The 20,684-nt window shown below is 48.6% G+C and overlaps 1 protein-coding gene across 2 annotated transcripts; it reads right to left on the minus strand.

Moving 5' to 3' along the window:
* Window positions 1-222: 222 nt before the first annotated feature.
* Window positions 223-14,197, minus strand: ZBTB7C (zinc finger and BTB domain containing 7C). 2 transcript variants are annotated; one of them, XR_013777215.1, is made up of 3 exons: window positions 12,490-14,197; window positions 4,765-6,586; window positions 223-4,732 (listed from the first exon to the last, which is right to left on the minus strand). XR_013777215.1 is itself a non-coding variant. In XM_079330794.1 (2 exons), the coding sequence occupies exons 1-2, from the start codon at window positions 13,665-13,667 to the stop codon at window positions 5,950-5,952; spliced, it is 1,815 nt and encodes a 604-aa protein (XP_079186920.1). In that variant the 5' UTR covers window positions 13,668-14,197; the 3' UTR covers window positions 223-5,949. The 2 variants fall into 2 exon arrangements, 1 of the variants encoding a protein (XP_079186920.1); XM_079330794.1 differs by having other exon boundaries at window positions 223-6,586.
* Window positions 14,198-20,684: the final 6,487 nt, after the last annotated feature.

The following is a 20,684-nucleotide window of genomic DNA, read 5'->3' on the forward strand; positions in this document are numbered from 1 at the left end:
TCAGCCCCTACACCCTCGTGGTGACAACCCAGGTGCCACATGAAGGATTTTTTTTTGGAGGACCACCACAAAATGCTCCATCACCCCGCTCATCGTTTGATGGCAGAATCACTTATGTTGGAAAAGACCCCTGAGATCACACAGTCCAACCACTCATCTGATGCTGAAATCTGAATTTCCCAGCCCCAGAGCAGCACTAAGGACACAGGACAGGCTCAGTGCTTCAGGTAACAGTTTATTTTCTCCAGGGTGTAAGATGTGCAGCAGGTACGTGTACAGGACCAAGAGGAGTCGCAACCAAACAAGAGACTGTAACAAAGAAACCTAGACAGCATCCTGCCCTACAGCAAATAGTGCAAGTCATGTAAAACATTGGTTCAACATAGGAAAACACAGAGGGGGGAAAGGTATTTCCAAGCCACAGGTATTTTCACTCCCTCTGCTGGAGATCCCAGAGGTGGGGCTGGGAGCTGGGATGGGGATGAGTTCAGGCTCAGACTGTATGTGGTGTGTCTTCTACAAGAAGGGATTTTTCTCAGTTCTTCCCTTTTTTTTTTTTTTGTTTTTGGCTTGGAAAGAAACACAGGTGCACACAGTCAGAGGTACCAAAAGGCAGTGGCAGATCTTAAAAACCCAGCCATGGGTGACCTGCTGCCAAGCACAGCATTTTCTTCTAACAAGATTGCTGGGGTCTTGCTTCATGTACTCTCCTACCTTAGAGTTTCCTCTGCAACCAGACAGTATCCCTGTTTCAGGGCACTGAGACAGTAAATAAAGCACAAATCCCCTCCAAAATGGATGGAAAAGGATGGGGGGCATAGCAGGTCCTAGGGGGCTGCAGGGAAAGCACAAGTGAAGCAGAGGCTGGGCAGCATTTGCAGCCTCACTGGTGCTGCCAGGAGTCCTGCTGACATATTCAAGTCTAAAACATTCTAGGCTGTATTTCCAAAAATTATTCCCTTTATTTTTTTTTCCTGCAGGTGACTGCCAATGGAAAAGCCTCTCACTCCCCAAACTGCAGGCTGTTTCTTCCCTTCTTAAAACACAGAATACTTTTTTTTTCTGTATGTAATTTCCTTCTGCACAACTGCAGCAAGAGGCTCTTGCAGTGCTCAGCACAGGGTCAAGCCCAGGGGAAGGTTTTGCCCATCCAGCTCTCTGTCACTTGTGCCAGGAGATGCTCCTTTGGCAGCAACACCTGGTCCAAGGAAATGCCTGTGTGCTGCATCACCCAGGGCTGCTCCCCCTCTGCAGCCTGGATGCTCCAGCAGATCACAGCAGCTGTTCAGGAGCAAGCATGCAGCCATATGTTGTTGCTAACAAGCATTTACTGAAGTTGGTTTCTTCTCGTGATTCCCATGTGTCTGATTAATGCACAGCTCCTCCGAGCGATTTTTAGATTTTTTTTTTCACCCTCCCCTCGCAAACTATTTCATATTTTGTTGTTACTGTTCTGGCATTGTAAGTAAACCAGAAAGTGAGCATAAAATGTGGCTTAAAAGCCACAAGACCTGAAGAAAGAAGTTGTAAGTGTATTCAAATAGCTGAAAAGTAATTCACATAATTTTAATTTTGTGGATTTTTTTTTTTTTTTTGGGCACAGAAACACAGTTTATAGGCTGACGCTGCCATTGTCCTGCTGGCTCCAAGCACAGAGGAGCTTCTCAACCATCAACCACCTGCCCTTCAAGGGGGATTGGTATTTCTTTGTTCCCAAGTCACATTTCTCAACTTTGCCTGCAAATCTGGACCCCTGCCCAAGCACCTGATGCTGTGGAGTCCTTCTCCAAAGCGTAAAGGAAGGAAGATGACCTGTGGCTGTAAGAACTTGGGATGTTTTACTGGGATTGCAGCAGGGTGTACAACCTATGAGCCTGAATCCCTGATCCCCAGGCTTGGGAGGCTTTGCATTTCCAGTTCAGACTGGGAAGAAATCAAACTGTCTGACCTGGGTATCTGGGCTGTACCAGCATCCCATCCTCTTGGGAAAGGTTTTGGTTTTTCCAGGCGCTGTCCCACGAGCTGAGCAGAGGAGGGAGCAGTGGTGGTGGGAACATCCCTCCCCGTGGTTAGCCTTATCTCAGTGAGCTGTGGGAAAGCACAGCACGCTGGTAGGTAGCAGAGAGGTGCCCAAAGGTGATTCATCCCACCCCTGGGAGGTCCAGCGTAGGTGGGGTGAATCACCCTCCATCAGAACCTGCCTCCCTCCAGAGCCAGGACTGCTTCAGAGAAGGCTGGAAGTCACGTTGCAGGACAACATGAAGGTGTCTCAATAGGCACGGGGGACCTGTTTACTTCACTTCCAAATGGCTGAAGAATGTGGGAAAAGCCCCACTGTTCCTACCTGAAGCTTATTTTCCACGCTTTTGAACCTCATTCAAAAACAAATAAGGAATTCTGCAATTTCTGAGCAGCCACGTGAATGACAGGGCTCATGTTTGTGTCAGATGTGTTCATATAATCACAGAATCATCACAAGACTTGAGCTGGAAGGAACCTTTTAAGAGTCATCCAGATCCATGCCCTGCCATGGGCAGGAACATCTTCCACTATCCCAGGTTGCTCCGAGCCCTGTCCAGCCTGGCCTTGAACACTTCCAGGGATCCAGGGACAGTGACCATCTCTTTGGGCAATTTGTTTCGGTGTTCTCCCACCCTCATTGTAAAAAATTTCTTCTATCTAGACTGAAACTCCTTTCTTTCAGTTTAAAACATCCTCTCTTGTTCTATCACAATAGGCTCTGCTAAAATGTTTCCCCCACCTTTCTCCTAAACTGCCTTAAGGCCCTGCCAGGGGCTCTGAGCTCTCCCTGGAGCCTTCTCTGTGCAGCTGAGCACCCCCAGCTCTGCCAGCCTGGCTCCAGAGCAGAGGGGCTCCAGCCCTGCAGCATCTCCTGCCTCCTCTGCACTGGCTGCAGCAGCTCCACCTCCTTGTGCTGCTGGAGCCCAGGGCTGGAGCAGCTCTGCAGGTGGGGTCTCACCTGAGCACAGGGGCAGAATCCCCCCTGCCCTGCTGCAGCCAGGCTGTGGGAGCCAGGGTGAGATGAACAAGAAGCCACCACACCATGAGCTGGGACAGAACTCGTGTCCCTCCAGCCCGAGGTTTGGTGCTCAGTACACCCGTCCTGCTTGGGAAACGGGAGCAGATCCCCAGGAAGGCACCTTCACACTCAGCTGGGCTCCCATGTGGATACCTGTGGCCTGGACTCACCACACAATATCAAAAGGGGAAGAAACAGGGTTTTCTCTAATCATCCCTCTACACCCCAAAACAAGATCACTGCCAGCACTCAGCTCCCTCCAGCCCTACCCAACCCAGTGCCAATGCGGGAAAATCAACCTTAACTCCAAAATCATCATCAGCATCTCAACACCAGCAGAACCCCAGGCTGGAGCCCAGACCAGCTCAGTGTTTAATTACTAATTACTCTGGCTTTCCAACAGGTGTCAGGCAAACATCCACAGAGCTGAGGCCACACGGATGGCTCTGCTGGCAGCTCAGCAACCATGACAGCTCTGCCTTCTCACCACGGCCACAGGCAAGAGAATCAAGTCCTGCTAATAATTTAAAAGCATCAATTAATACCATTTAATAAATACATAAAATGATCTAGTCTCTTTTTTTTTTTTTCCATCCATTTTTTTTAGCATCAATCAAAGTTAAGGGTGATTGTCCCGTGAGTAACTAAGGCAAATTTGTTTGTGTACGTGTGTGTTCCTCTCTCTACTTTTTTGTTTTGATTTTTTTTTTCTATTGTTTTGTACATAAAGCAATCACATAAAAATAGTTATAAATAGAAAAATTGCAAAGGTTTATCCCCACTTAGACATATAGGAAAAAAAAAAAAAAAAAAAAAAAAAGAACCCAACCGACCTAACAAACAAACCGAGACAGAAAAAACACCTTGCTTCAAGTCCTTGCAGATCATACAGTACTCAGCATCTTTGGATATTTTACAATGACTCCAAATCGTAGACAAAAAAACACCTGAAGGAACCAATCATCTGCAAAACGTCGCTCGTTTAAGAAGTTGATGTGGATTAAGAAGAAAAAAGTTTGATGCAGTTTTAAGAAGATTTCTTTTTCTTCTTCCTTTCTTTCTCTCCATTGACTTTTGTTGCACGTGGAGTCTTTATGGATTTCTTTTTGGAGGAGGAAAACGAGTGTTGGGCCGTTCCTTGGGACCATTCTGCTATGGGTGGTCTCAGAGCAGGAGTCCCTCACACCCTCCTGGGGGCTGTGGAACCCTTGACTCCCCGTGTGCCCCTCCTTGCCTCTGGTGGGCAGATTCTCATCCAGCCACTGATGGAAAAACCAAAAAACTCACGAACCCGCAGTCCTGGCATTCCCTCCGATTTTGCTGACGTTGAAAGGTCATATTAAAAAGATAAATAAAAAAGCCCTAATTTGTAACATTTACGTTTCCAAGTGTTGGTTTTGTGTAAAACAACCACTGCAACCCACCTCAGCCAGTGGTGGAGCTGGGGTCTCACCATGTCTGCCTCCCACGGCTCATCCAGGAGGAGCCATGAGATGGCACCAAAAGCCTTTATCCTTCAGAGTAGCTCGTGGATTTGGGGCTCAAGGAGGCGGACAGAGCCATTCCAGCCAATTAGCCACTTTTTTTTGCCCAGAAAGAATTATCAGATGGGCTGGCCAAGATGGGGTCTGCAGGGATGCTGGGGAGTCACCCCAAACCTGCTGGGGCCACGTGGCTGACCCTCACCACCTTCTCTTTTGAATTAACCACACTGGAGAAATAACATTTCTACTTGCTTGCAATCAGACAGTATCACCATCAAGATACCTTTAGGGAACTTCTTTTCCACAAAGATCACTTGAGACAGGCAGGGATATTTACACACCCATTTTTTTTCCCATCAACACTGCAGATTTGGGGACACGTGAGAGTTTTGTAAATTTTTCTCATCACTATCACATAGGAATTTGAGGGAATTAAGGACAGAAGCCCAGATATTTCAGAATGGTCAGCGGCAGCGAATTCTGACTCTTTGGTTTTTCATTTCAAAATTCCCACTGGTACATTTTTTTCAAAGCAAGGGTTTAATAAAAGCTCAGTATCGAAACATTACTGATTCTTCTAAAACTTATCCTTCACCTTTTCAAGCAACTGAAGTTAAAATACTCAAAATAGGCTTTGGTTCTCCTTTTGAAACTTTGAAATAGCTAAAGAACCAAAATAAGTAAAATCCCCCTTTTTCACCCAGCTTTGTGCTAGGTGTTCGATCTCCATTTTTTTTTTTGTTTTTTAATTTTTTTTTGTATGTTTTTAAGGTCCCAACTCATGCTGCAGGTCAGGGCTTTCACCAGCCCTGTAAATCTGATGTACTGCTGAGAAAGGCAGTGGCCAGGATCCTCACTCTCTCCCTCTCCCAGCAAGGCTGCTAGACCCCCTCTTTATCCCTTGTGGAATAAATACTGTTGCCAGACATGGGAATTAATTAAAAATAAAAAAAAAACAAAAAACAACAAAGCCAAAAATAAAACAGTAAAGTCCTTTTGACCAAAAGGGCCAAGGAATGCAACATAACAAACCCAAGTCTGGACGGCTTGTCAGTGTCTAGTGAGCTCAGTGTGTGGGAAAATGGGGAACACTTCCCACAGAAAAGCCATCTCACGGTGATGGCCGAGCCCTGGACTAAGGCAAGTGACATTTTTGGGGGGTGTTGAAGAGAGCAGCAGTCCTGGCCTGGCCTTCCCAGATGGAGCCACGAGTGGGATGGGACAGTGAGCGCCCAACGGCCCCAAAGCCAAGTGCAGAGTCTAAAGTGCCGGTGGCCACGGGGCACAGCAGCTGCCCACGCCCTGCACGCCCCACGGCAGTGAGAGGACAAGGAGTTTCTTGGGAAGCTGGTGACGGCGTTCCCAGAAGGGCAGGCGGGAGCCCAGGGGAGCGGGCTGCCTCGCACGGTGGGACCGGGCGCGGGTTTAGTTGCTGGATTCAGAGATGGGAGCCACGTGGCCGAGCCCTGCCAGGCCACTGAAGCCTGTGCTCCAAGGGTCGGGCAGAGGGAAGAAGGGCTGGGCAGCGAGGTTTTCATTGTGGCCCAGGGCGAAGGCGAAGATGCCCGCGTTCCTCTCCATGTCCATCTGCGCCTGCCTGAGGAGCTTCATCTGCGTCTCCTCAATCTGACTCTCCAGCTCCTGCAGGCTGAAGGGCGCCTTGGCCCCGCTCAGGAAATGTTTGGGGCTGGGGCCGGGAAGGCACATGGCGGCGCTGCCGAGGCGGCCGCTCACCTCCTCCAGCGCGGGCGGCATCACGAAGCCGCCCTCCACGGGCTGGGCGCCGGGAGCGAAGAGCAGGCCGGCCGCGCGCCAGGCCGCGGGCTTGCGGCCGCGCCGGGGCCGCGCCAGCCGGCAGCTCTGGCGCTTGATGTGCCGGTGCAGGTGGTCGGAGCGGGTGAAGCTCTTGTAGCAGAACTCGCACTGGTAGGGCCGGATGCCCGTGTGGATGCGCATGTGGTTCTTCAGGTCGTAGTTGTGCACGAATTTGGCGTTGCAGTGGATGCACAGGTAAGGCCGCTCCCCCGTGTGCTTCCGCATGTGGATTTTCAGCTTGTCCTGCCTGTGGATGGAAAAGGAGGTTGGGTCAGGGGGGTTTGGGGATGGGAGGGGTGTGGGTGGTTGGGGCTGGTGGGGTTTAGGGTTTTGTCCCAGATTGGCACAGGTAGGCTGAATAAAACATTCCGTATGGAACGGCTTCTCCTGGCTGCTCCAGGCAGATTTCAGCCACAAGGTACTGGGATGCAAAAAAACCTAAAATTCAGGCTCTTTTGTGATTTCATCTTCTCTTTGCTTAGCCAGCAAAGAAGAGACAAAGAAAGCTGCAGGGTGTTCTGTAGGCACTTTTCATCCACGAAGGGGCCCTCACAGCAGTGCAAATATGTGGGGTACTAAAGGGGCTTTTATAGGGTTAGGGTGCCTTAGAAAATGAACCAATAATGTCAAGGATTGAAAACTATCCAACTACTTAAAGGTTTCAGGTAAAGAGTGACCAATCACCCAAGGGATTGAAAAAAGGACCAATTAAAGCACAAAAAGATAAAGCGGGGGTCTGCAAAAGGAGGGGGGAAATATTTCTAGTATTAGTCATGCTAAGGAAGCAATTTCTTATCTAAGGTATGATTTTCCAGGGAGGCCCTGTCAGGGCTTCTGCTCCTTCTGCAGTTGGGATTGCTCTTTTTTTGGGGTTGCCTCCCTATTGGGATCCTTGGGATCCTTCCCTGTTGGCAAGGTGAGGGAGCTCATCCTGGGTGTGGATGGTCTTGCAGGCTGATGTTTGAATTTGCCTCCTCTTTCCAGGGCACTGAAACATCACACACACAGAGCCCTCTGGGCCAGGAGCTTTCAGCCCATCACAGAGAGTTCAAAACAGCTTAACTTGGAGGGGAAAAAAAAATATCCCTGTATTAAACCCAAAAAACATAGAATCTTTAAGGCTGGAGAAGACCTAAGATCATCAAGTCCAACCACTCTCCCAGCCAAGGCCACCACTAAGCCCTGTCCCCAAGTGCCACATCCAGATGGCTTTTAAATCCCCCCAGGGATGGGGATTCCACTACTGCCTTGGGCAACCTGTGCCAGGGCTGGACAATCCTTTCAGGGAAAAAATTATTCCTGATTTTCCAAGCTCAACTTGAGGCTGTTCTCTCTTGTTCTGTCCCTTTTTCCCTGGGAAATGAGGCTGACCCCCACTAGCCTACAACTTCCTTCCATGTATTTGTAAAGGGCAAGATTCTAAACACAGGAATAGATCTATATATAACTAAATCTAGGATTATTAAATAAGACAGACCCATTCCAGCCTGCAAAGAGATAAATTATTTGGGATTCAAGAGCCTGGCAATGTGGGACAATGCTGCTTAAATTCAGTCCCTCTTGCAGCTGATTTTCCTCTCCTTTTATTCTTGCACTGACCACATGGTGTCTCAGGAGCTTTATTTTGGAGCAGAAGCATCACTGAGGGTGATGCTGCCAGACGTGCAGCACCCAGGCACTCTGTCCTTCCCTGCCAAGGCACACATCCAACCTCCTCAACTATTTGGAGAAGTTTTGTTTTTTTTTTAAATCCAGCCATGGAATAGGGCAATATCCATCCCGATGGCTCTTACTTACAAATATTTATATATGTAATTTTTTAGGAGAACATCTAAAAGGAAGAGTATTTTCCCATACTGGCAACGCAATCACTACTTTTTCCCCCAGTAAATAAATGCTTCCTTCTGCACCCAAACAAGGAAAAAAACCCCAAAATCACAGCTGAAGTGTATGGTTTTAAAAAGTGAAGGTGATTATGGCTCAACTGAGCTAAGCACTGCTTCCTAGGTAGTACCAGTTGAGTTCAAGTAAAGAGCAAAGTGGCAAAATTTATATTGCTTTCCAAAATTATTTCAGTATGAACCCTCCAACATGCTAGTATTGAGGCTAAAATTATGTAGAACATGTGGAGTAATGTCATTATTAGATATAAAATATGTATTATATATTACACACATGCCATATAAAACTATATGGTATATTTTAATATAAAGAGCAAAGAGTATACAATTTATTATTGTTTTATAATATATTATAAATTTCATAATATATATGTATGTTATGATGGTTTAATTTATATAATATAAAAGCCACACAAAAATCTGTTTTTTCTGGCAGGTTAAGCCCTCAAAACTTGCTGCCTCTGTACTAGTTTTTGTCACCCAGCCCGTGTGCATAATGAAACAGTTTTTGGTGACATGCCCAGCAGCACAGTGAGGAATGCAGCACACCAAACCCTCAGGATCAAGGATGCAAAAGAATATCCCTAGCAGGAGAGTCACTTCTTCACCAGATGATGCTTTATGGCTTTTGGGAGACTGATCCCAGCCTGGTCCTGCTCCTATGGATTTTTTAGGGAGAAAAAAAGAAAAAGGCATCTCTCAGTCCCTGTGCCAAGCTCAGGGCAACTTCCCACTCCGTGGTGTTATCCCAAGGTTTTGAGCAGGGTGCATTTCCTCTGGAAGGGCTGGGATCAGTGCTCAGCAGCAGACAAAGCAGCAGCAGGGAGAATTTCACCCCGAGCGCAGGGCTCGCGCTCAAAGCGGGGGAACCTTAATAAAAAGCAGAGCTGCCGACCCCACCTATAATTTAATTTAAACCCCTGTATGTAATGTTTAGCCTAGCAGGATCGCTTTTCCTAATAAACACGCTGCGTGCCAGGACTGCATAATGTAAATACAGGCAAAGCTCTTTTCAGGCTATTACCCATCTCCGGCAGCAGACGGGGAGAAACCCAATCCTCCCAATCCTCCCTGCCCCAGCAGCATCTCCCGGGAATGCAAGGGAGGTTTGTGGCTCCACCTGGAGCTGCTCAGAGGCTGGGGGAGTGAGGTGCTCTGCGGTGAAGCACCCCAGGGGGATGTGGCATAGGGAATACGAGCTGGGAGTTGGGCTGGAGGCTCGCTCCGACGGAGATTCACGCTCCTTGTGTGTGAATAACCTTAATGCAATTGCATTAGGAGAGCGATTAGGGCTCTGCGAGCTGTCACAACACAAATAATAGGAACAAATAATGTTAACCTTTCCAGCTGGAACAGTATCTCCTTGAGCACTCTGGGGTTGTCTTGGTGGGAAAGCTGAAATAGTTGCAGCTTTCTCCGGCATTCTAGCAGGGTAGAACAGCAGACTAGAAGCTGAGCAGCCTTTGTTTAAGGAAAAAATAATTAATGAGCCGTTAAATGAAGTCATGCTTCCTGCCATCAGATGTCCGTGGGCAGCAGGAGGGGCAGATCCAGGTGCATGTAGGGTCCTTGCTGGGGGATGCAAGATCCCACTGATGTGGAGAAGGGATCTGCTGGGGAGGTTGGGGCACTCCCTACCCAGGAAAATATATCCTCTCCATGTCCCCAGTAGATTTTCTCCTCTACAGCTCCTTAAATGCAGAAGTCATGCAAAGGACTGATTCATACCGAAATTCCATTTGGGAACCTCTGCTTCCCTGCACCCTAACTCCCAGGGGACCCCAAAAGGGACCATCTGAGCCTGCAGCTCCCCAGTGAAGGCACTGTGGGTGCAAGTCCAGTGCTTTCAGAAAGCATGGAATTCCCTCCCCCACGAGAGCAAAACACATAATGCAAGTGGCAGCACTCAGGAAATCCCAGTAGAAATCTCTTTCTACATCTCAATCACTCCACTCTGCTTAAAAATACACTTTTTTTCCTAAAAGAGAGCTCTTACACCAGAGTGAGCATGAAAACAGCTAAGGAAACCCCACCCCAAACAAAACCAATTAGCTGCACTCTATTCAAAATCCTTCCAAACACATTAAAACCAAATCAATATTTTAAGGTATCCACTTCTCTCAGGGTGTTAAAGAAGGAGAAGAACCTCCAGCACCCAGCTCTGCATAGGGTGACCCACAAGACCAGTTTTCACCAGTGGTGTTGAGGGACTGCACTCTTGGGTGAGTCCCAGTTTTCTGATTTTTTTTTCCTTGGATGAAATCCCTGTGCCCCTGTGCCCTGTATTTAGAAGCTGCTGAGCACATGGGGGATGTCAAAACTATTAGGTTTAGCCCTGCATTAGTAATGGGTCATGCTAGACCAGCTCTGTGTGGAGTTTTTAACCTGCTTTAATGCTGATATAACCTGTCTGGCTTAGGCATCAGTACAGCATCACTCTGTGCCTCAGTTTCCCCGAACTAAGTGAACAATGCTGCCCTTGCCTGTAAAGGACTTTGAGTGCCCTCTGGGAGGGTTCAGCTCTATTATTCCTGTTAAAGGGGAGGTGTCAGTGATGGATTTAACCAGGCCATTTCCTCATCAGCAATTAGCACCCACAACAGCACACACAAGACACAAGGGATGGGGCTGGCCAGGCTGTCCCTCCAGTCCAAGATGCCACCACACTCACAGAGACAACAGCCCAGTGCTGAGCTGGGGATGCAGCACCAGCAGGAGCCAGATCCAAATTCCTGCAGGCAGGAATTATCACCATGCAGTGGCCTTTCCCCTGCAAATACCAGGGTGAGCTGGCTCACGTCGCACATGCCTGCCCGAGGCACGATGCTCCCCGCATTATAATATGCTGTCTGCTGTGTTAATGGATGGGAGCATGGAAATTTATTTTCAGGTCAAATTCTCATCATCTGCATATCTTCCATTCGAATATTATCACAGGGACAGGAGAAGAAAAGACAGGCTGAATGCAGGAGCACCCCAGGTGTCCGGCCATTGTCAGGAGCTCGCCTCTGCCTACTGTGCAGATTATTTTCCTCTGGTTTTCTCTCACCCCAGCTTAATAGGGCTCTCTCTCTCTCTCTCATGCAGCCAGGAGCTGAAATACCATGCTCTTGTCAGAAAGCTTTATTATTATGGTAAAGATTGTTCTCATTAGATATTAATTATACCCAGCAAGAGCAGGTCCAGGAATCTATTTGTCTCCGCTCACCGATTAAATTTGCCTAGCTTTGCAGAGCATGGTTTCAGGCTGGAACATTAGATTTGCACAGCTAAATACAACTTGGCAAGAGAAGTTGCAGCTGCCCCATCTCTGGAAGTGTCCCAGGGCAGGTTGGATGGGGCTTGGAACAATCTGGAATAGTGGAAGGTGCCCCTGCCCATGGCTGGGGGTGGGACTAGATGAACTCTAAAGTAATTTCCAATCCAAACCATTCCATGATTCTGTGATTCCAACTGTTCCCTCAGCACTGCCAAGTCCACCAAACCATACCCCCAGGTGTCCCATCTATACATCTTTTAAATCCCTCCAGGGATGGGGACTCCTACACTGCCCTGGACAGACTGTTATAGTGCTTTGCATGAAGAAATTGTTCCTAATATCTAATCCAAACCTCCACTGGAGAAGCTTGAGGATGTTTCCCCTTGTCCTGTCATTTGTTACTTTGGGGAAGAGACCAAGACCCCAAATGCACTACTAACACATAATAATTAGGGCCACTCCAGCCTCAGAAAGCCCAGTCATGTCCAAACATGTGCAACTTGGCTGTGGTCTACACTGATGCCAAAATGTGCAAACCCAAACTAATTACATCCTGTGGCTAAATGGCCCTCCCAACTCAATGCATCTCTCAGCACATTAGAGATGAAGCCTCCTTGGCTGTTTGACCATCTGTTTTCCAGCTCACTCTGGTCCCACTGTGGTGGGGTTGAAAATATCCTGTTACTTATTTAAGCTTTTGTCCAGCAAGGAGATGGATCCAGTGAGCTATGGATGTCATCCACAACCCACAAAAATCAGAAGATTCTTTTTCTTCCTCCACCCTCCCTTCCTCCCTTTTTAAATTTTTTTTTTTTTTTCCGAAGGGATAGAGATCATGCCCTGCTTTCTCCCCTACTTTTATTTTGGGGGGAAAAAAAAACTCTGACAATTTTTCTCTAATGAGCAGCTGAGAAATCAGTTATGGGTTATGATGTGGCCCCTCCAGCCACCACCCACTCCCCACAGACAGCAGAGGTGACCAGCACACACCTGGTAAAGCGAACTTCACAGATATTGCACATATAGGGCTTCTCCCCTGTGTGGGTCCTCATGTGCCTGGGCAGCTTGCCGGCTCCCATGATGACTTTGTTACAGATGGGACACTGCTGGGATGCCTTGGGCTTTATTTTCCTCTCTTCCTCCAGGGGCCACGGGGGAAAAACTCCTCCAAACTGGGTAGCACTTAAGAAATTGAGATAAGCACTGTAGTCAGTCTCTGCCTTAATATGCCCTAAGGGACCTGCTGGGGTGTTGGCAAACATGTCCTTGAAGAAGTCATTAGGGAAAGGAGGCGGAGGCAGGTCTTCCTTCTCCTCCTCTTCCTTGATCTTCCTCTTTTTGATCACCAGATCCAAAGGGCCGTTGTCTACTTGTGGCTCCTCAAGCTGGGAGAAGGAGTTGAAGTCACCGTTCCACAGATGGGGGAAGAAGCTGGGGGTAAAAGGAGACAGAGCTGGCCTCCTTTCTGGGATGTTTGCCTTAGGGTACAAGTCTTCACTCAGCAAGGACTCTATGGAGAAGTCTCGTATCATGCCCAAGTGTCCAGAGGAGTTACTGGCTGGGAAGTGATTTGGAAAATCTTTAGGCGCTTCTGTGTAAGCTTCTTCGGTGAGATCGGACTCAGAAGGGCTTTGGTGGCAGCTTACTTCTTGTACATCAGCTAGGTTCTCCTGATTGACAAAATCTTCCACTTCCTCCTCCTCCTCCTCCTCCTCATCTTCATCTTCGTCTTCATCATCGTCATCGTCCTCTTTGTCATCCTCCTCCTCGGCTTCTCTGTCAGGCTCCATGATTTCAAGGCAAACGTTGATGATGCTCTGGATCTCCAGCATCTTGGCGGCGCTGAGGATGTGCTTGACGTTTGAGGTGGTGATGGTGAGGGTTGAGGTGTAGGCAAACTCGAGGATGGCAGAAAGTGCTTCAGGCTTGACAAAGTCAATCTCGTAAACATAGGGCTGGTCTGTTAAAGTGCCGGTAGTGAAGAGTTTTTTGAAGTACTTGCTGCAGGCGGCCAGGACGGAGCGGTGGGTGCGGTACTCCTGGTCCTGCACGATGAGGATGACATCGCACAGCAGCCCGTCGTGCCGCTGCTCGTTCAGACCACACAGCACCTCGCTGCTGTGGTTTGGGAATGGGATCCCGATAAGATCTTCAATGCCATTGGCCATATTCTCATTTAGTGCCCTAGGACAAAGCGCAGACAGCAGAGCGTTAGGGATTCCCAGTGGATAATGCCAAAATGATGCTGCCTTCTCACAGAGCACTTCCCTCCTCTACCTCACCTGCCATCACCTCCTGCTTGCACTGCCTCAGTGCCTCTCTAGGCCACCTTCTGCTCCTTCCAGATCCTCTGTGGCTGAACCTCTGCTTCCCTCCCCATCTCTTCACCTCCTCCTTTGTCCTCATCCTTCTCGATCCCCACAGTGTTCACCTTTCCACAATCACCACAACCTCTCTCTTCTCTTTCACACCCCTCCCCCAGGAACCTTGTGCAATGACTCCCTTTTCATCACACTTCTTCTATATCCTCCTGGAGCCAAAATTGTTCCAGGCACATGTAGGATTTGCCCTGCCAGGAGCTATGTGGGGAAAGTGTGATGCTGTATTGCTTCACACTGCCAAGAGCCAGCACCTACACTGCTTGAACAAGATGAGCCAGGGAGTGTGCCCATCTCATCTACGTGATTGTTTCTGGGAATGGTACAACTGGACATCCCAGATAGGAGGGTAAAGGCTTCCTGCTGCATTAGGAGAATGATCCTTATGGATCTTCAGTTCTGCTACTTCATGCCTGGAAGCTATGACATGTCACCTCACATGGGGACAAGCCACATAAGAATGTCTTCCTGAGGGATCTGGGAACGGGGAGGAATGCAAGGATCTATGACACAAACACCTAAACACTCAGAGGAAGACAACAGGTAGCAAGGACCTGACCAGACACAGGCCGTTGTCTGCTATCTCCTCCCAACAGCTGAGCTTTCTCCATTCCCAATCCTGCTTGGACTTGTCAGCATGGTATCAAAATGCCCTGTGCATGTGGCAGACATCTTCCCCTGCTAGAGCAGCTTTAGCTTCAAAGGAAAACTCGGAAGCAAAAGCCCACACCCAAGAGGAAAACCTGATTTTTTTTTTTTTTTTGCCATTTTTTAATCTGTAAGATGTTTCCTCTTTCACATGGCTCCAGCAGCCCTTCCACATGAGAAATCCCAGGAAAGGAAAGCGATTTCCTCCAGCAGGCGACGAATACATTAATCCCCTCACAGACAGAATACATCAAACAGACAGAATAACTTTGAATGCACTAACCCTTGGAAACCCCCAGGACACAGAGCATGTGTTCATGCAGTGTCACCTCTACCAGCCCTGGCCCTGCTGCAGGTAGACACTTGGTTCACAGCCGAGGGACAGAGCACTTAATCTCCAGGAGAGCTCAGGCCACGTGAAAGCTGCAAACCTGCAGCCCCACTCCATCCCTTCTGCAAGGCTGACACCACCAGGCAGGTTCCCCAGTTCCACCCCACCTCTGCAGCTCTCCTGGGACCCATTGCCATGTCCTTCCCTGGCTCTGCTGATTCCAAACCTCCTTCCAAACCACCAGTGGGGATCTGGTATACCTCAGCTGGCTCCCACCTCCCCAGCAGCCTCAGGGATGGAAAGAGCCTGATGGAGGCTGTCCATGAAAACCTGTGCTCCACCTTGGAGAAGCCTGGGGGGCCTGTAAAGGGGATCAGACTCTGCAGGAAACGTTCCCGTGGGAAAAGGAACGCTGTCTCCCTTTTCCTCCCTCCCCAGGGAGACCTTGCAGGTATCTCCCCCACACCTAATCAGCACTGCCAAAAACGGGTGTGTGGGAGAGTGAAGGTCTCTGAGGATGGTGCAGCCTAGAGGGAGGTGATGGACCACAGGCCTGCAGGGATAAACAGGGATGGGGGGCAGCTGTCCATGGCCAGTGAAGCCTCACAGGGGCTGGAGGGCAGCCCCAACCACGGGAAAGCCTCACCAGCCTCCTCCCCTCACCCAGAGGAACCAGGAATTACACCCAGCTCCAGCCACTGACATTTTCAGCGGAGGGAGGACGCTCCAGCCCCACATCCCATGGTGTGCCCATTACCTCCACGCTAATTACATCTGTTGTCTGAAACAAATTGATTCATTACAGTGTGCTGTGCTTAACCATGTTAACCAGCATCGCTCCTCTGCGATCCCGACCAGCTCCGTATCAAATCCTCCTTGAAAATCGCCGATAAATGACAGTAAATCCAATACCTTCTCCAAATGGAGTGTAAGATAATAAATAACCCCTGAGCCAGGGAGGAAAAGACAGCTTCCTTTCTAGGGCTTTGTATCCCGAATAATAAGCGTGAGCAATTAAATTTCTATTGCTGTTTTTATCATCTACTCATTTATTTTTGTTTGGAAGGAGCCTGAGTGTTAAAGGAGCTTCTTGCATGAAGGAACGTGTCTTCCTATTTTGATCTTTCATTGCCAGATCACCCTAAGTGCCAAAAATCATAGCAGAAGAATACTGGACTACCCTGAGAAATGTTTTTATAGTGTGTTTTTTCTGGACACTAAGCTTCATTCTCCTTAATTAACGGATTATTCGCTCAACAGCAAGAAAAATTAGAATTGGGAGAATGGGGTGTGATTACATACATAGTTACATATAACCTATATGAATAAAATATATTTTAAAATTATGAGGTGTTGGTGTAAATCAGCTGCTTCTCCTTTCTTACATCCCCCTGGTCCTCCTGAGATGTGGCTCTGTTAACTGCAGCGTTTAGGCAAGCCGGTAACTTTACAGGATGCTGGCAAAATTGAAGGTGATTCATGTCATTTAAACCGGGGGTGAGGGGGGAGAGGGAGAGAAACAGCCCATTCATTTGCATACATTTGCATTTTTTAAACTCTCAGGGTGGTTTGACAGCTCTGGAGCTCAGCGAGCTTGAGAAATGACCTTATGGTTCCCATGCCCCCGGGGAGGTTGATGGCCAGAGGCTGGAAGTGTGCTGAGGCTGACGTTTTCCTTCCTTCCCCTCCCTCCTCTCCCTCCTCCTGCACTCCCCCCTTCCCATCCCCAAGCCAAGGGTGGGGTCCTCAATAATAACAGGCTTAAAAATAGCATCTGATGGTGACAAATGTCACCAGTGCATGCACACACACACACACACACACACATGCAAAGGCTGGGCAGACGACATGGAGTTAAACAGCAAAATCCCTTTTTCTAATAGAAAATTACAGCATTGTTAAAATAAACTGGAGGGAGATGGTGGAAAGGGTGGAGGGCACCTAAAATAAACGTATTCTGCAGATGACGTTGTGAAACATTGCATTTATGGTCATGCTTAAAACTCATTCATTACTTCCTTGCCAAGAAAGGCCCCACTTATAAAAAAATGATGGTGGGATGCTGGACTGCTTCCCCCACATTCTGCCGACAGATTCAGACACCTGAAGCTGCAATAGGAAAAAAGAGGGGTTGGGGGAGCTAAGCTTTGTCCCCTTTTTGGATGAAAAACACCAGATACAAGCCAGGGACTACAGCAATGTCATAAACCACCTTCAGTGTTCACTCCATGGGTGACCCAAAGCTCATCCAGACACTCTGCTATTCAAAAACCCCTTCTATTTTTTTTTAAACTTTTTAAAAAATAATATTTTTTCTTCAACCCCCTTCACTTTAATACTGAAAGATCTCAGCATCTCCAAACCAGCAATGTAAAATTGAAATATCAGAGAGGTGAAGTGCTTGCTTTAGCAGTGTGGCAAGTAAAAACGAGAAGTGCACTCAATAGATTATAAAGACATATGCACAGCAAATAGATAAAGCAAACTCGTGTTGCCTCTACTCGTTTGTAGGGGTGGAAATGGAGCAGTGACAGAGCTCACTGGGAAGATGTGCCAGCCCTGGGGAGGGACAGGATCCTGCCCTGGGTCTCAGCATTGCTCAATGGCAGGAGCAAGAGACCTGTGACCTGCGAGGGCTCTTCACCAGCACTTCCCTTTCCCATCTCCTTCCTCTGCCCCGGTGACAACGCCCTGAAAAGCCAAGCCCTTGGAGGGGATAGAGGCTGCCAGGGAGAGCCCAGGCTTGTGCAAGGCGTGGCTGCTGGTTCAGGGCTGTGTCGGGGATGGGGGATGTCCCATTCCCAACCACAGTGCTGCACAACCTGAGCCTTGGCTGGGAGATGCAATTTTGGCTTTCCACATTGGCACATAGCATAATTGCCTTAGCACGCAGCATTTCAATATTTTAATACTCTAATATGTTAATATATTAATACCTCGGTACATTAATATTTTATTATTTGTGTATTTTAGATATTTATAATTTTTCATTAATATTGCATTTATTCGTATTTTATGTGTTTTTATTTTGTATTTTGATATTTGCATCGTGATTTTGCTGAGCATCTCCCTTTAAAATTGCTTGGCCTTCTCTTTGCTATGATTTTCCCCCAGGAAAGTGCTGGCTCCTGACTGTGTTTCTTTTTTCTGTGCCTACAGTGACTCTCTGTGGGAGTGCCCCCCCAAAGATACGGGGGTGCCCCAGGGCAAGCAGGGGATAAAGCAGCTGCCCCCCCCATGCCAGGCTCATTCTGCATTCAGCACAGCAGAGGAAGGAGCCTGAGGCTCTGGCTGATCTCTGCCTGCTCCTGGTGTCAAAATGTCATTTTTCCAGGCAAAACAAGGCGTCTCCAGTTCTTCCCTTCACCCAATGTGTGTGGAGGGATTCAGGGTGCAAAGCCAGGGGCAAGGCTTGGGGTTGAACATCCCTGACCACTGCTGCCCCATCCCAGCCAGCTGCTGCCCCTCCCTGCTCCTGAGCATCCCTCTGTCCTTGCTGACACAAAACCCCTGAGGAATTCCAGCTTCACCCCTGAAGCATGAGACCACCCAGCAAAGCAACCCAGAGGTGTCAGAGCCAGGCTTTGGGGTGCTGAGCATACCAGGCCACCCCAGGCTGCTGACCCTGTCAGGAGAGGGAGTCAGAGAACCACAGAATGAACCTCAGAATGGTTTGGGCTGGAAGGGACCTTAAAAGGATCTCCTTCCACCCCCTGCCATGGGAAGGGACACTTTCCACTCTCCCAGGTTGTCCCAAACCCCATCCAACCTCGCCTTGAACACTTCTAAGGATGGGAGAGTCAGTAGCAGATCTCAACACCTTTCCTCACCCTGATTTATTTTCTACCACCACCTCCCCGGCCCGGGGCACTCAGCATCCTGAGGCTCAGATGCTTTGGCTCTGCTGCTCTGCTACCTGCACCTCTTTCCCAATCCCTGCTCCAGGCTGCAGGAGTGGAGGCAGCAGCCAGGGTGGGCTGGCTGCTCTCCCTCTGAATCCACCCATGGTCCTGTCTGTGCAGACCTGCCTGCTACATCCATCAGCCCATAAATATATCTGGGTTATTTTTTTCCCCCCCAGTTTTATTTGTGCCTCTTCATAATGAGGCAATTAAGATGTGCATGTGAGATCACTGTAATCTGTCAAAATATTACAGCTACTTCCATATTGATATGCTGGCCAGTGATTGATAACTCCTGCTCTTGTTACTTTGTGGAAAAACACTGGCACAGGTTGCCCAGAGAAGAATTGGCTGCCCCTGGATCCCTGGAAGTTCCCAAGACCAGCTTGGACAGGGCTTGGGGCAATCAGGGATAGTGAAAACTGTCCCTGTCCGTGTTAGGGAGTGAGACACAATGATCACTTCAAACCCAAACCAAACTAAGATTCTATTTTGGTGGCACAGGGATGCTGAGGCTCTGCTCCTGCATCCGCCAAATGCCTCACAGCCTTGAGCAAGTCCCTTGTGCAAATGTTCCTGAGCAAAGCCACCCACACTGACACCCCACTCTAAGCCAGCCCCACAGGGACAACACCACTGCCTTGGCCAAGCACTTCACTCCAACTTGGAAGACCAAGAAAGACTTGGGATACCCAAATGCCTATTTGATGGCAGGCAGAAAGGTGGGATTATCCTTTGATTTGAAAAAGAAGGAAGGTGCAAAACCTAAAAAACCCCTAAGTATTGCCTTTATATGTATTCCTTACTATAGGGGCACACCTCCCCTCTGAACATCTTGTCTCCAGAAGAACATGTTATTAAACCACCCACCCCAGCAGCAAGCGTTCCTGCCCTCCAGCAGGAAGGTGGGGCAGAGAGCTCCTCACCTTTCAATCACTCCCCTGGGATGCCTGGAACAGTGAGGAAAACGTGGCGACACCAACCACTGCCTCCCTCGCAAGGAAATCACCAATCTGAAGGACACCATCCCCTCTGCAGACCCAGAGCTGGCTCTGTGGGAGGGAACCACCTCACAGCAACACCACCAGGGCTTTACTGCTGGGCTGGGCACCCGCCCCAGCCTCCAGGAGCTGCGACCAGTCTGGGTTGAGCTGGGAAAGTTGGGGGTGTTTGGCTTTTAACAGCTCATCCATGTGAATATGAGGATCTCGTGAGTTTTTTTGCTCGGATCTGGACAGAGCAGAAGAGGGAAGATGTTTCCAAAGTGATGCTTTGGTGAGGAAGGATGCACAGAAGAGGCATTCTCCTTGGAAGCACGGATGGGGAGGACCCACCCGTGGGTGGGCACAGAGGTGGCATCACCCTGCACATCTCCTGGCAAGGGAGCAGCTCTGTCAGTGGAACAGGTCAGCACAATTTAAAGGGAGGCTCTGGGGGACACGTGGCAGAGGCCAAGCAGAGTGCCCACGATGCTGGCACAAGTGCAGACCTTCCTCTGATTCCAGGGGGAGAGGGGTGGCCAAGGAGCCCAGCCCATCACAGGATGCATGAGATGGAAGAGCCCCAGAAGTCGAGCATGGTTTGATCACATAATTAAAGTGGTTAGGCTTCAAGGAGGGAAATCACAGGGGTGACCTTCACCCTAGTATTTCTTCATTACTTACTGGACTTGTCAGTATTCATACTAATCTCTGAACAAAATCCTTGGGCATACAAGGATTCATTCTTACCAACATCTGGCTGGCAAGTTGAGCCCAGTTGAACTATTTATATTTGCACATGCTATATAAAACTGACCTTTTTTGCAGCTGGAACTACTAGCTTTCTATAAGCAGACCACAAAAATAGCCACATTCACTAAAATCCCATCAAGGAGCCCAAAATAAAAGGTGTTTTAGAAACATCTCCAGAGTTTCCAGTGATCCC

The sequence above is a fragment of the Erithacus rubecula genome (assembly GCF_903797595.1).
Source record: "Erithacus rubecula genome assembly, chromosome: Z".
Taxonomy (NCBI): domain Eukaryota; kingdom Metazoa; phylum Chordata; class Aves; order Passeriformes; family Muscicapidae; genus Erithacus; species Erithacus rubecula.